Genomic DNA, 16,205 nt, shown 5'->3' with positions numbered 1-16,205 from the left:
TGATTGAGGCAAATATGATTTTAGTTCAGAAGAGTCAGGGGTAATTTATAGGATCCTGAGTGGCCTCGACAAGATGGACGTGGAAAACATGTTTCCTCTTGTGGGTGGGTCCAGAACCAGGGTTTGGGGGGGGGGGGGGGGGCGGGGGGGGAGGGGGGTTAGAATTGGGGGTCGCCATTTTAGGAGCGGTGACAATTGTCTTTTACATAAGAACATAAGGACTAGGAGCAGGAGTCGGCCATCTGGCCCCTCGAGCCTGCTCCGCCATTCAATGAGATCATGGCTGATCTTTTGTGGACTCAGCTCCACTTTCCGGCCCGAACACCATAACCCTTAATCCCTTTATTCTTCAAAAAACTATCTATCTTTATCTTGAAAACATTTAATGAAGGAGCCTCAACTGCTTCACTGGGCAAGGAATTCCGTAGATTCACAACCCTTTGGGTGAAGAAGTTCCTCCTGAGCTCAGTCCTAAATCTACTCCCCCTTATTTTGAGGCTATGCCCCCTCGTTCTGCTTTCATACGCCAGTGGAAACAACCTGCCCGCATCTATCCTATCTATTCCCTTCATAATTTTATATGTTTCTATAAGATCCCCCCCTCATCCTTCTAAATTCCAACAAGTACAGTCCCAGTCTACTCAACCTCTCCTCGTAATCCAACCCCTTCAGCTCTGGGATTAACCTAGTGAATCTCCTCTGCACACCCTCCAGTGCCAGTACGTCCTTTCTCAAGTAAGGAGACCAAAACTGAACACAATACTCTAGGTGTGGCCTCACTAACACCATATACAATTGCAGCATAACCTCCCTAGTCTTAAACTCCATCCCTCTAGCAATGAAGGGCAAAATTCCATTTGCCTTCTTAATCACCTGTTGCACCTGTAAACCAACTTTTTGCGACTCGTGCACTAGCACACCCAGGTCCCTCTGCACAGCAGCATGTTTTAATATTTTATCATTTAAATAATAATCCCTTTTGCTGTTATTCCTACCAAAAATGGATAACCTCACATTTGTCAACATTGTATTCCATCTGCCAGACCCTAGCCCATTCACTTAGCCTATCCAAATCCCTCTGCAGACTTCCAGTATCCTCTGCACTTTTGCTTTACCACTTATCTTAGTGTCGTCTGCAAACTTGGACACATTGCCCTTGGTCCCCAACTCCAAATCATCTATGTAAATTGTGAACAGTTGTGGGCCCAACACTGATCCCTGAGGGACACCTCTAGCTACTGATTGCCAACCAGAGAAACACCCATTAATCCCCACTCTTTGCTTTCTATTAATTAACCAATCCTCTATCCATGCTACTACTTTCCTCTTAATGCCATGCATCTTTATCTTATGCAGCAACCTTTTGTGTGGCACCTTGTCAAAGGCTTTCTGGAAATCCAGATATACCACATCCATTGGCTCCCCATTATCTACCGCACTGGTAATGTCCTCAAAACATTCCACTAAATTAGTTATGCACGACCTGCCGTTTATGAACCCATGCTGCGTCTGCCCAATGGGACAATTTCCATCCAGATGCCTCGCTATTTCTTCCTTGATGATAGATTCTAGCATCTTCCCTACTACCGAAGTTAAGCTGACTGGCCTATAATTACCCGCTTTCTGCCTACCTCCTTTTTTAAACAGTGGTGTCACGTTTACTAATTTCCAATCTGCCGGGACCACCCCAGAGTCTAGTGAATTTTGGCAAATTATCACTCGTGCATTTGTAATTTCCCTAGCCATCTCTTTTGGCACTCTGGGATGCATTCCATCAGGGCCAGGAGACTTGTCTATCTTTAGCCCCATTAGCTTGCCCATCACTACCTCCTTGGTGATAACAATCCTCTCAAGGTCCTCACCTGTCATAGCCTCATTTCCATCAGTCGCTGGCATGTTATTTGTGTCTTCCACTGTGAAGACCGACCCAAAAATCCTGTTCAGTTCCTCAGCCATTTCCTCATCTCCCATTATTAAATCTCCCTTCTCATCCTCTAAAGGACCAATATTTACCTTAGCCACTCTTTTTTTGTTTTATATATTTGTAGAAATCTTTACTATCTGTTTTTATATTCTGAGCAAGTTGACTCTCATAATCTATCTTGCTCTTTATAGCTTTTTAGTAGCTTTCTGTTGCCCCCTAAAGATTTCCCAGTCCTCTAGTCTCCCACTAATCTTTGCTACTTTGTATGCTTTTTCCTTCAATTTGATACTCTCCCTTATTTCCTTCGATATCCACGGTCGATTTTCCCTCTTTCTACCGTCCTTCCTTTTTGTTGGTATAAACCTTTGCTGAACACTGTGAAAAATCGCTTGGAAGGTTCTCCACTGTTCCACCATAAAGTCTTTGCTCCCAGTCTACCTTAGCTAGTTCTTCTCTCATCCCATTGTAATCTCCTTTGTTTAAGCACAAAACACTAGTGCTTGATTTTACCTTCTCACCCTCCATCTGTATTTTAAATTCCACCATATTGTGATCGCTCCTTCCGAGAGGACCCCTAACTATGAGATCCTGAATCAATCCTGTCTCATTACACAGGACCAGATCTAGGACCGCTTGTTCCCTCTAAGGTTCCATTACATACTGTTCTAGGAAACTATCGCGGATACATTCTATAAACTCCTCCTCAAGGCTGCCTTGACTGACCTGGTTAAACCAATCGACATGTAGATTAAAATCCCCCATGATAACTGCTGTACCATTTCTACATGCATCAGTTATTTCTTTGTTTATTGCCTGCCCCACCATAATGTTACTATTTGGTAGCCTATAGACTACTCCTATCAGTGACTTTTTCGCCTTACTATTCCTGATTTCACCCCAAATGGATTCAACCTCATCCTCCATAGCACCGATGTCATCCCTTACTGTTGCCCGGATGTCATCCTTAAATAACAGAGCTACACCACCTCCCTTATCATCCACTCTGTCCTTCTGAATAGTTTGATACCCTTGGATATTTAACTCCCAGTCGTGACCATCCTTTAACCATGTTTCAGTAATGGCCACTAAATCATAGTCATTCACGATGATTTGCGCCATCAACTCATTTACCTTATTCCGAATACTACGAGCATTCAGGTAAAGTACACATTGGCTTTTTTACCTCTGTTCTGAATCTTAACACCCCTAAGTTATATTTCCTCTTAATCTTTCTCCTAATTTTCCTTGTCGTTGAACCCATATCTTCATGTAACAACCTGCCGCGTCGCTTACCATTAATGTTTTCACTTCCCGTTTTATTCCTTTTAGTATTCCTGGTCCTATTCACTGAGCTCCCCTCAGTCACTGTACCTTGTACTGTTGCCCTTTTTGATTTTTGACTATGGCTTCTCTGCCTTACACTTTTCCCCCTGACTGCCTTTTGTTTCTGTCCCTGTTTTACTCCCTTCCAACTTCCTGCACCGGTTCCCATCCCCCTGCCACATTAGTTTGAACTCTCCCCAACAGCTCTAGCCAAACCCCCCCCCCCCCCCAGGACATCGGTTCCAGTCCTGCCCAGGTGCAGACCGTCCGGTTTGTACTGGTTCCACCTCCCCCAGAACCTGTTCCAATGCCCCAGGAATTTGAATCCCTCCCTCTTGCACCATCTCTCGAGCCACGCATTCATCTTATCTATCCTGACATTCCTACTCTTGACTAGCTCGTGGCACTGGGAGCAATCCTGAGATTACTACCTTTTGAGGTCCTACTTTTTAGTTTAACTCCTAACTCCCTGAATTCAGCTTGTCGGACCTCGTCCCATTTTTTACCTATATCGTTGGTGCCTATGTGCACCACAACAGCTGGCTGTTCACCCCCCCCCCAATTTTTTTAAAAATAGATAAACAACGAAGAAAAAAATAAATAAATATACCAATGAAAAGAAAAAGAAAACAGAAACACTACTTACCAGTCACTTACCAAGGATAAAAAGCACCTCCTCCCAACCCAGCTTCGAATTCCCACCTAGATTCAAATTCCCAAACTCACTCTTGGTTCTGTCTCACTCAAGTTTTCTCTTAAAGGGTTGTGCAATGTTTGACGTCTGTGCCTCAGCAAGGTGGTGGGGGGGGGGGGGGGGAGTCCATCGAATACACTCCCTACAGTGCAGAAGGAGGCCGTTCGGCCCAACGGCTCTCCACCGACCCTCTGACAGAGCACCCTACCCCGGCCCACTCCCCCGCCCTATCCCCGTAGCCCCACCTAACCTGCACATCACTGGACTGCGGGAGGGAACCGGGGCACCCGGAGGAAACCCACGCAGACACGGGGAGAACGTGCAAACTCCGCACAGACAGTGACGCAAGGCCAGAATCGAACCCGGTCCCTGGCACTATGAAGCCACAGTGCTAACCACTGTGCTACCGTGCCGCCCGAATTGAATCTTTTTAATGCAGAGATTGATAGGTTCGTGTTGGGCGAGGGAATCAAAGGTTTTTGATGGTGGATGGGAATGAAGAACTTGAAAGACAATCAGATCGACCATCCACCGTGACCTTATCAAATGGCGGAGATATCTCGAGGGGCCAAATGGGCTATTACTCCCATTTCACATGTTCGTAACATTCATGTATTAAAGGGGAAGTTGGATAAACATCTGAGGGCGGATGGAGCAGAAAGATATGTCAATTGAGTTAGGTGAGGGGATTGGGCAGGATCTCGTAGAAGGCATTAGCTGGCATGAATCTGGCCTGTTACTGTGCTGTTAATCTTTCTGTTCCAGGGAACATGTTGTTGGAACAAGTGATCGTGTTTGGCTGCAATAAGAATGACCGAGTAAATGGGTTTCATTGATGGTTTCTGTTACAACTGGCTGTCCACAATTGTCAGTGTGACACTGGGTCATATAGGGACAGAAGAAGGTCATTCATCCTTCTAGTCTATTCTGCCATTCAATTAAATTAACTAATCAAGTACTTTGTAAGAGCGTAGTCGGTGTTGCAATGTACGAAATGTGGCAACCAATTAGTGCACTGCAAGCTCCCACACTTGGGATAAGATTGAAGGATAAGTATTGGCCAGGACAGTGTGGGGAACATTCCCACCCCCCCCTTCAATGGCAACAAGAATTCAAGCCTAGGTTTTGCACTCGACTATCTGGAGTGGGATTTGAACCCAGAGCCTTGTGACTCGGGTGTGTGAGTGCAGCCCACTGCGACAGGGCTGACACTATAGCTGCGTCTCAGACTCTGGTGTGGGTTTTGCAGTTTTGTATCGCCCTCTTGTCGTTACCACCCAATGTCGTTACCACCCAATGTCGTTACCACCCAATGTCGTTACCACCCAATGTCGTTACCACCCAATGTCGTTACCACCCAATTCAGTTTTTCAGTGGATTTTCTTCATTGTTTCCAGGGTCTGGTAAAAATGAAAATGTAGAATTCTACTCCAAAGTCGCCAAGAAACTGGATAAATTGGCACAGCAATACTGTGCCCAGACTAACGTCGCCCCATTGACCCCAATCACTGATGCACCAGAGAAAGGTAAGTGGTGTCTGGGACCTGAGGGGGGGGGGGGGGGGGGGTGTACTGGTGGACGGGACTCTGGACCCCGATGGAGTAGCTTTGGGAGCCGAGATGAGAGGACGGAGGTCGGGAACCTGAGGGACAGGATGCCGAGGGAGTGTGGATGTTTTTGGGAAGGGGGGTAAAGTTAACCAGATTGAATGTTCCTACTTAACATTCTCCCAAAAAATGTATGGGAGAACTTTTGCGGAGAGATGTTCCCAAAAAAACCAACAAATGACGCACCCAACCCGAGTCTTTGGAGTGGTTTGTGACTTGGATATCCCACCCGATAGGTGAAAGTGGGCATGGCGGATTGGCTGGCATGGTGAAGGAATGACCGCAAATTCCCCCAGGGTGAGTCAGTTCGCTTTTCTCTCTCTGACGCCTGCTCACGTTGAATTCTTTCAGTGAACAATAACTTCTCGCAGGACGCGCTGACCGACAAGGAGAAGATGATCGAGAAAATTGTGCTGTTGCTGCAGCGACAAGGAGACGGAATCGACGAGAAGGTGAGAGGCAGTGATGCGGCCTGAGGGGCCGAGACCCTGGTGCCCAAATGTTGTCCAAAACCAACAGAGCCGAGGAGTGGCCTCTTCCAGCTTTTTCCGTGGCTTCGGGGCTGCTTTCCAACATTCAGGGTGTCGTTCCTAAGTGGAGCTTGGGGAGAATGGCCCTCAAGGGAAGGTTGTCCTGTATTGTGAGGGCAAGTTGCGGCGACTGGGGTTGCATTCCCCTGAGATTAATCGAGATGGCCTCATTGAGATGTTTCTAAGATGGTTAAAGGAGTTGATAGAGTGGAAAGTGAGCAACTATTTCCTAAAGAAGGGGGCATAATCTTAAGATTAGAACCAATCTGCTTTCGTGCAATGTAAAGGAGCACTTCTTCACTCACGGGAGTGGAAGGCTGGAATATTTTTTTCCCAAAAAAGCTATTGAGGCTGGAGGTCAGACGGATGGATTTTTGTTGGGCAACAGTGTTCAGAGATAAAGAACAAAGACCAGTAGACAGAGTTGAGATGGAGATCAGCCATTCTCTAATTGAATTCTGGACAGGCTGGAGAGCTCAATGGCCTACTCCTATTCTTTGTTCCTTCCCCCGGTAATGCCCTTTCGTGTGGTTACTGTCTTTATGAATGTTTGCAGATCGACCTGCCACCTCATTATGCATGGGGAGTTTGAACTTAAGAAAAGAAAAAGCAGGAGTGGACCTTACTCTTGTCCCTCGAGCCTGTCCCGCCATTCAGTAGGATCAGATGCAACCTTACGGTGAAGTGAGGCTGGAGGGAAAAGGGGTTTGTAGCTAAAGGAATAGAGTATAACGATAAGGAAGTGTTGTTGCAACTGTACAAGGCATTGGCGAGACCGCACCTGGAGTATTGCGCACAGTTCTGGTCCCCTTATTTGAGGAAAGATGTAGTGGCTTTGGAGGCAGTTCACAGGAGGGTCACTCGGTTGATTCCAGAGATGAGGGGTTTGTCGTATGAAGAGAGATTGAGCAGTTTGGGCCTATACTCTCGAGTTTAGAAGAATGAGGGAGATCAAATTGAGGTATACAAGATGCTTAAAAAGTATGGACGTGGAGCGGATGCTTCCTCTTGTGGGGCATTCTAGAGCGAGAGGTCAGTCTTAGCATAAGATGTAGCAAATTTAAAACGGAGTTGAGGAGAAGCTACTTCTCCCAAAGGGTTGTGAATCTGTGGAATTTGCTACCCCAGAGTGCAGTGGATGCTGGGACAGTGAGTAAATTTAAGGAGGAGTTAGATTTTTATTTGGTAATGAATAATTGGGCTGAAGGGTTATGGAGAACGGGCAGGACGGTGGAGTTAAGACCAGGATGAGATCAGCCATGATCGAATGACGGAGCAAACTCGGATGGGCCAAATAACTGGCAGCACGGTAGCATTGTGGATAGCGCAATTGCTTCACAGCTCCAGGGTCCCAGGTTCGATTCCGGCTTGGGTCACTGTCTGTGCGGAGTCTGCACATCCTCCTCATGTCTGCGTGGGTTTCCTCCGGGCGCTCCGGTTTCCTCCCACAGTCCAAAGATGAGCAGGTTAGGTGGATTGGCCATGATAAATTGCTCTTCAGTGTCCAAAATTGCCCTTAGTGTTGGGTGGGGTTACTGTGTTAAGGGGATAGGGTGGAGCTGTTAACCTTGGGTAGGGTGCTCTTTCCAAGAGCCAGTGCAGACTCGATGGGCCGAATGGCCTCCTTCTGCACTGTAAATTCTATGATGAAATGGCCTATATGTGCTCCTATATCTTATGAACTTATGGGTTAATTTTTTCTGGATGAGCTAATAATTCACTTCTCTGTTTTGGAGTCGTGCATTCTTGATATTTAATTGGAAATCCCTAAAATTATGGCAAACGAAGAAGTAGAGAAGTGAAGAGCTTGTTAGAGCCCAAGTGTTTCTCTGAAGTGCGGGCTAAGGAGCTGTGAGGTGGAGAGCTAAGATGATACAGCGCCACCAAACGCAGAAGGGTTTAATGCCTCCTGTTTACATAGGAAGTTCTCTTACAGAACAGAAAGAGGGCCTTTTTCCCATCATGCCTGTGTCAGCTCCGCGATTAGTCTCTCTCCCCTGCTTGAAATTAGCCTTGAAATTTTCCCATCAGGTCTTTATCCGATTCGCTTTTGAAAGTTCCTATTGAATCTGCTTCCCTCACCCTTTCAGGCAGCAACTTCCAGATCACCACTCGCTGTCTGAAAAAAATCTTCTCATCTTCCCCTCTGATCTTTGGCCAAGTTTCTGAAATCTGTACCCTCTGAATACCACTCCTCCCACTCGTGGAAACAAGCTTTTCTTATTTACTCCATTGTTAAAAAAACTTATTATTTTGAACATCTCTACTAAACTTATTTTAGCCTACCCTGCTCCTAAGAGAACGATGCCAGATTCTCCAATCTCTTCACATAAAGTCTCTCATTCCTGGAACCATTCTTGTAAATCCCCACCCAGCTCTGTCCAAGATCTTGACGCCCTTTTTTTTTTTTTTTTTGTTGCTTTTTTTCCTTTTCTGAGTTACCAAGCCAGGGCTCAGAGTGTGGGTCAGGGGCGAACCCCTAATCCAGCTCCTCGCCTGCTCCCAAAAACTAATTCAAATCGAATCCAATTCACGGTCCCCACAAGAGAGACATACCAGATCTGAACCAAAGGCTCAATCTACAGACACTTGATCTTAGCCAAAAGGCCGAGAAGCGATGTCTTGACGTCATTCCTGAAGTGTGGTGCCCAGAAGTGGACCCTGAGGCCTAATCAAGGATTGATAAACGTTTAGCACGACTTCCTTGCTTTTTGTAATTCTGTGCCTCAAATGATCAAATGATAGGTGTACAGCTCCGATATGTTACTTTTAAAAAAAAATTTTAAAAATTTAGTGTACCCAATTCATTTTTTCCAATTAAGGGGCAATTTAGCGTGGTGAATTGGACATTCTGAATTCTCCCTCAGTGTACCTGAACAGGTGCCGGAATGTGGCGACTGGGGAATTTTCACAGTAACTTCATTGCAGTGTTAATGGGAGCCTACTTGCGACAATAAAGATTATTATTACCTACCCTGCACGTCTTTGGGTTGTGGGGACGAACCCACGCAAACACGGGGAGAATCTGCAAACTCCACACTCAGTGACCCGGGGCCGAGATCGAACCTGGGACCTCGGCGCCGTGAGGCAGGAGTGCTAACCACTGTGCCACCGTGCTGCCCGACCGTTATGTTACTTTTTTTTAAAAAGTAAATTTTGAGTACCCAATTATTACTTTTTTTTCCCAAATTAAGAGGCAATTTAGCGTGGCCTATCCACCTAACCTGCAGATCTTTGGGCTGTGGGGGTGAAACCCACACAGACATGGGGAGAATGTGCGAACTCCACACGGACAGTGACCCAGGGCCAGGATTCGAACACAGATCCTCAACGCCGTAGTCCCAGTGCTAACCACTGCACCACATGCCCCACTCGTTATGTTACTTTTAATAACCTTCTCCACTCGTCCGGCCGCCTATTGTACATGTACCTCCAGGCCTCTCTGTTTCTGTAAACCATTTAGTTTGCGTTAAATGTATACATAATCAAAGAGAAAACTTGAAACAAAAAATGTGTGAAAAGTGTTAACTGAATCTGTCCCGGTTGATGAAGATACAAGCTTACTTTGCTGGAGAGTGTTTTTTAACTTGGTTCACAGTACATCCACCCCCAGTGTCCCAGCCATCCCCATTTGTAGCTGCACAAATACCCATAATACATAACGGTGTAATTGCTATTAAACTGCAACAGTCATTAATAAGACATGGAGAGAAAGAACTGGTGATAGAAAGTATGAAGATACAAGTAAGGAGGTGTGCAAGATTTTTAATTTTAAATGTGCAAATGGTGTTTTAAGTTAAAATGTGCTTCATGTTAAACGTGACTTGCTTTGTAGATAAATGAAGACCCCGTGCTTCAGCGCACCATGAGCAGGATGTCGTACCACAGCTTTTCACAGCTGGTGGAAGTCTTTACAGCCAATGTTGAGGAACAACACGAAGGTCCCACCAGCAGCCCTGAGCTCACTAAGATCGCACTGACCATGGAGCTAACACGGAGGGTGGCTGGGATCAGCAGCCACCCAGTACAGCAGCTGATGGGCTACAGCATGCAGTACATGGACTTGTTTGTTCCCTGGCTGCAGGAGAATGGAGGATGGGTGAGTGCACATCGCTGGGGCTAAAAGAAGGCCCGCTTCTTTTTTTCCTTCTCTCTCCTGGGGTAATGTTGGCTTCGGAAAATCCGATGGGCCGAGGTCCCGACAGCCGACGTGGCAGCAAAGGCAAGAGCCCTCCCTTCTTTCCTGACGGTTACCATTCTAGCAGGCATTCCTGCACCCTCTAGAACCCCGAGCTCCACTGCCCGCTGAGTATCGGCAGGCTATCCGACTGTGGAAGACATCACGGTGGGCTCTACCGTGTTCTCACTCGATGTCTGTCGAGTTTATTTCCTCCGACTCAATGGGCAGTGATTGTAAGCCAATTTTCTGATGTATCCTCAGGACATGAGGCAATTGTAGTTTGATACCACAATCCCAATTAAAGATGAGCTCAAAGAGTGAGAGATTTTCCTCGTCTGTCGGTCTCAGTAAGTACCACAGCAAGAGAAAACAATCGCCCAACTCTAGTCAGGATCGCTCCACCAGTCCAGGGGAAAAGTCAAGATCTCTGGTCCCCAATTAAGTAAACAAATATTTTGTTTTACATTCTTTCACAGGATGGTGGGCTTTGCTGGCGAGGTCAGTATTGTGCCCATCCGTAATTGCCCTCGAGTAGCTGGTTGAACCGCTGCAGGTACACCTGTGCTGTTAGGGACAGAGTTGCAGTGATAATGAAGGAACAGTGATATCGTCCCAAGTCGGGAGCTCTCAGATTTGTTCCCGATTATCGATTGCAAACTGTCTTTTCTGATTTCTCTTCTTCCTTTCCTTCGATTTTAAAACTCTCACCCTTGCTTTCAGAGCCCTCCTTGGCCTCGTCCCAGCTCCTCGCTCTTGTCTCCTCCAGCCTTGCAGCCTCCCTCCGATCTCTCCTCAAAATCTGACTCCAATTTTCTCTGCACTACCTTGGTTACAGGTGCATTCAGCTCTCTGGACCCTAAGCACTGAAATTCCCACCCAAGACTTCCTCTCGACTCTACTTTACATCCTCGCCACCTTTCTCCTTGAAGATGATTCTTAAAAACTGCCTCTAACCAATATTTTAGTCCGCTGTCCAAATATCGCTTGTGTGTGTCTTGATGTCAGTTTTGGTCTAAGAACTAGGAGCTGGAGTGGGCCATTCAGCCCCTCTATCCCGCTCCGCCATTGAAACGATCGTGGCAAATCATAGAATTTACAGGGTCCGAAGGAGGCCATTTGACCCATCGAGTCTGCACCGACCCTTGGAAAGAGCACCCTGCCTAAACCCACACCTCCACCCTATCCCTGTAACCCCACCTAACCTTGTTTGGACACTAAGGGCAATTTAGCGTAGCCAATCCACCTAACCTGCACATCTTTGGACTGTGGGAGGAAACCGGAGCAGCCGGAGGAAACCCACGCAGACACTGGGAGAACGTGCAGACTCCGCTCAGACTGTGACCCAAGCCGGGAATCGAACCTGGGATCCTGGAGCTGTGAAGCAACAGTGCTGACCACTGTGCTGCCATGCTGCCTGAAATTTCCACCTTTTCCTGCCCACTCCCCATAAGCCGTCATCCCATTACCAATTTAAAAGCCTATCTATCTCCTCAAACGTGTTTAATGTTCTGGAGTCCACTGCACTCTGGGGGTAGAGATTTCCGCAGATTCACGACTCTTGAGTGAAGTAATTCCTCCTCATTTCTGTTTTGAATCGTCCACCCCTTGGCCTAAAACTCTGGCTTCGCGATCTAGAGTGCAAAACAAGGGGAGACATCCGTTCTCTCATTCTCCCCGTGTCTACGTGGGTCTCACCCCCACAATCCAAAAAGATGTGCAGGGTAGGTGAATTGGCCCTTAATTTGGGGGGGGGGGGGTAATTGGGTACTCAATTTATTTTTTTAAAAAAAGAAACGTCTGCTCTATGTCTAGTCCGACAATCCCTGTTTAGCATCTTGTATACCTCAATTAGATCTCCTCTCATTCTTGAGCACGTTTAGGCCTAAATTGCTCAATCGCTCTTCATGAGACAGCTTGGGATATTTTCTTGTTGCTATTGATTCCCTTCCCCATTCCCAAAACAGAAAGAGAAAGAAAGAACTGAACTCGAGTCACTGTAGGCCATTGTGGCAGTCACCATCCTAGCTTCACATTCCCATAATCAGCAAATATAATCAACGGCCAGTTAGCTTTGTGTGCTTTTGGTGGGGGTGGGTGAGTGAGGGAGAAAGGTTGGCTCGGACCACCAGGAGATCCGACCTCCAAATAGGGCCAATGGAGTTCTTGCATCCACCTCCATAGTCCAATGGGGCCTCGACCAAAAGATGCTGCCCAACAATGCAGCATTGGAACCTTAGTCTAGAAAATGCGATCAAGCCCAAATGGCCTGATATGGAGGTAAGAGTGGCAAGCAGCAAAAGTCAAACTGGTGTCCGAGCTAAATTCCCACTAAGCACTCCACATACTCGCTGAATCGTGTTCTCTTGAAGACGGGAGGTTGAGGGCGTTTAACGTGAGCACTTGACCTCTGGCCTTGAGGGTTTGACTGAATGTATCGAAACTCCTATTTCTTGTCTTCTTGACAGACGATGGTGTTTCCTCTGGACGATGTGTCTGAACACCAGATTGACTGATGCCTGCCAAACAAAAGGGATTTGGATCAAACCTCAGACCTCCCAAGGAGGGGAGGCCTGGCTTCTCGATTTGACCTTGTGCTGGGAAGGAAGAAGTAGGAACTACTTTTCAAATCTAGAAACTGTCCAATGTGTTCAACCGGGTTGAAGCCATCGAACAACCAACAAGTCACATGCTGCTGATTGACGAGTAAGTGGATACGTTTTCGAGGAACATGTGAAGGACAAGGAATCGGACACCCATCCTTTTTTTCTTTGACGTTACCTAAGGAGATATGTTTTTTAAAATCCATCTATTTTCATGTTTACTGATACTGTGACAATGGTTGTACTGTATACAGGTGAATTGGTAGTGCAGCCTATGCCACCTGTAACTTAACACTCATTTTCTAAAGAAGCAATTTTCCACTTGCTACCTCTCCAAAAGTCCAAAGCTGCCTTGGGGCAATTTGTCCCAATAGTACATAACCTTTGAATTTTTGATGGCAAATCATATTAGTTAAGAAAACTCTAAATTTGCCTTTCAGGTTGTCCAGGCAATGCTCAGCTGTTTCCAGATAGTGATATCACGGGTTGATCAGAGAAATAGAACATTGGCAGCATGAAGGAGGCCATTCAGCCCATTGTGACTGTGCGAGCCCAGAAGGAACTAGCCAGCCTGATCCTGCTTTCCAGCTTTTGGTCTGTCGTGTTCTAGATTACGGCACACGTTTACAGAACATTGTTTGGGAAAGAAAGAGACGTGCTGTCAAAGTTTTTCATCTTGCACTCAGCAGAGCACTTGGGAAAGATGGCTAAATCTCAAACCCTTTCTTCCCTACGCAATTTGTCATTCTCACACATGACCTGATGTGAGCAAATTGAAAATCTTCGACAGCATGTCTCCCTCCCTTAGCAATAGTTTTTTTTTTTTAAAAAGTGATTCAGCTTTCTGCCTCTATGGAACAGGGAAGGCTAGGGGAGAGGCTGAGGTTAGGGCTTGCGACATCATGAGAGGATCAGAGGTTTCGAAGCGGCAGAGAGAAAAATATACCAAACAGTGATCATGGAAATCTACCTCACTCTCTCATCAATAGATTTAATGAGGGAGCATTAATTGTCAGAATTTAAAGGTGTGAGGTTTTCAATTAGGGCCTTTTCTGGCAAGTAGCAGTGTACATAACTGTGTTTGATGAATAAGCCCTGATAAGTCCATACCTTGTGTGGCCAGCGGTGTGTAAATGAAACCAGTAAAGTTATGAAAGCTGGGTGTTTAGACTGCATCACCACTCTGCATCTATTTAGTAATCTGTTACTGTATGAACATGGAGGAAAAAAAGAGAGATGTGAGGAGACATTACTTAGTTTAGTACCAGTGCAGCGGAGGATGGAGAGTTTGTGTCACAGGTGAACATCTCTTAAGAAGCTGGGATGTTTCGCTCTTGGCAGTGGGACGTGTATACCTAAAATGATTCTTCTTCCTCCATTGTTTCCACAATCTTTCCCTTCCTGTGTAAAATTGTGGAAGATTTGTTGACGTATTGTTGTATTCCCAATGGGGAAGCAATCATGGAAGTTGACTTCTTGTTTCCTGTCCATTTGTTGACCCCACATTGGGGCACTGCTACCCAAATTGTTGACGGGGTCGTTCGTTTACTCGTGCAGTATCCACTTTGACATGGAATTTGAAGACTCCATCTGCAGAAGGAGAGTTTTAAACAATTGGGATGAGTAATTCCCCCGTTCTGGTCATCCGTACTTGCCGCAGAATGTGGCTGGTAGAGATCGCAGGCCCTTCCTGAACACTATAGACGGTGACTGACCAACTAATACCTCTTCACATGCCGATATGATTCTATGATAGTCTTGGCTTTTCTATAGTTATTGCCAGTGACTTACTCTGATCACCGTGGTTACCAGGTGTTGGTGTGTTCTGCATACACACCATTCATGTTACGTCCTAGATTTTGTACGCAAGCTATAGTGGACAATATGCTACTTTCCACCACTCTGACTCTCAACTGAAAAAAAAACACCTTTGACATTGTGGACTGATATTAATGGGCTGGTACTGACGAGAGGTAGGCAAACCCATTAAATGCCAAATGAACCTTAATCCCTTGGAACTTGACCCAAAGTGAAGTCGGGGGGGGGTGGTGAACCATTCACTGTCCACAACTAGGACTCCTGCATGTCAGGATTGGGTTCAGCAAGGGTCATACTTTCCACCTTCTTCACTCACCACTTTTGTTGAAGCAGTTGGTGTATTCCATTCTTTGCTTAACGCTGAGACGAGTGTTGTGAAGGTTTTGTGTATCCTCTGCAATTACACCATCATCCCATTCAGCCTGTTCTGATGTGATGGACAGTAATCGGCTGCTAATTTATTACCTGAGATCGGGAAGGAAGTCCACCGTCTCCTACCACGGACACTTAACTTGAATCTGTGGTCAATTCAAATCTGGATGTGATTGGTTCAGGAATTAGTGAAGAAGATCAGCATTCCTCTAATTCACTTTCCACCAGCCAGGTAGTCAATGATACAATAGTGGAGTTATTGAATAATCAGTGATCAGTCCCTATCAATGAGTCTCCATCAGACCCAGACATGAGGTGAGGAAACTCCCTCCCTCCAATAGTGAAGAACTTTGGGAATCATAGGTCCCTAGTCGCCGCTTCCACCCAAACTCCCAAGCACTACACATCTGCGTTTACCAATTTTATTTTTTTAACTAACATCAAACCTTTCATGCAGAACAATTACAATTTCTTTGCTACTTATTTTAAAAGTTTTTAAAACATTTTTTAAAGTTGTTCTAGACCCAGAACTCTTATTTTAATGATTTCATGGGATCCAGAACCGGGGGGGGGGGGGGGGGGGGAAGACACGACACTAAGAATGAGCACAGCAAGATCCAATATGTGTCAGTTGGCATGTTACCATCTCTGAATCAAAGGTAGGTGACTTTGAATGTTTGTTTCTCAAAAGAACAAGGGGCTTAACTCTTGGGACTTGCACACGTACTTGAATATCTGGTATGATACGACATGTGTGTCTGTGTGGGTGGGGGGGGGGGGGGCTTGTGCTGATGGTTCCATAACTGCAGCATGAATTGGCACCCACTTTATTCAAACTAGTCTAAGACGAGAAGCTTTTTCTCTCCCAGACTCTTCAATAATGTTGACCAGTACCATTAAAATCTGGTGTATGCGTGCTATTTTAAAAAGTTGCCTCGTCAGTCAGTTTTACTTTGTAGGATTCTGCACCATGGTGCGTTTTGTATACTTGATTTTGGTGTGTGTGTGTGTATATATATATATTTGTACATTTTTAATTTTGTTTGTAAAATGTGAAATTGTGAATTTTTAAAAAATTGTTTTCACAAAATCTGAGACGTTCTGCTGTGACGCTACAGGGTGTTGCTGACTGTTTTCCACGTGTGTGTTCTACTTTT

At 45.8% G+C, this 16,205-nt stretch overlaps 1 protein-coding gene across 1 annotated transcript in view; it reads left to right on the top strand.

The window, feature by feature from the left end:
* bcl2l12 (BCL2 like 12) overlaps positions 1–13,681 on the top strand; it is a 38,035-nt gene extending 24,354 nt beyond the window's left edge. Inside the window, exons 4-7 of the mRNA XM_072492392.1 lie at positions 5,339–5,467; positions 5,900–6,000; positions 9,914–10,177; positions 12,724–13,681. Of these exons, the coding sequence (XP_072348493.1) occupies positions 5,339–5,467; positions 5,900–6,000; positions 9,914–10,177; positions 12,724–12,771 (542 nt within the window). The 3' untranslated portion in view covers positions 12,772–13,681. The remainder of the gene's footprint in view (positions 1–5,338; positions 5,468–5,899; positions 6,001–9,913; positions 10,178–12,723) is intronic.
* The last annotated feature ends 2,524 nt before the right edge of the window (positions 13,682–16,205 follow it).

Source organism: Scyliorhinus torazame, chromosome 29 (assembly GCF_047496885.1).
Source record: "Scyliorhinus torazame isolate Kashiwa2021f chromosome 29, sScyTor2.1, whole genome shotgun sequence".
NCBI lineage: Eukaryota > Metazoa > Chordata > Chondrichthyes > Carcharhiniformes > Scyliorhinidae > Scyliorhinus > Scyliorhinus torazame.
This window is presented reverse-complemented; position numbering and strand designations above follow the sequence as displayed.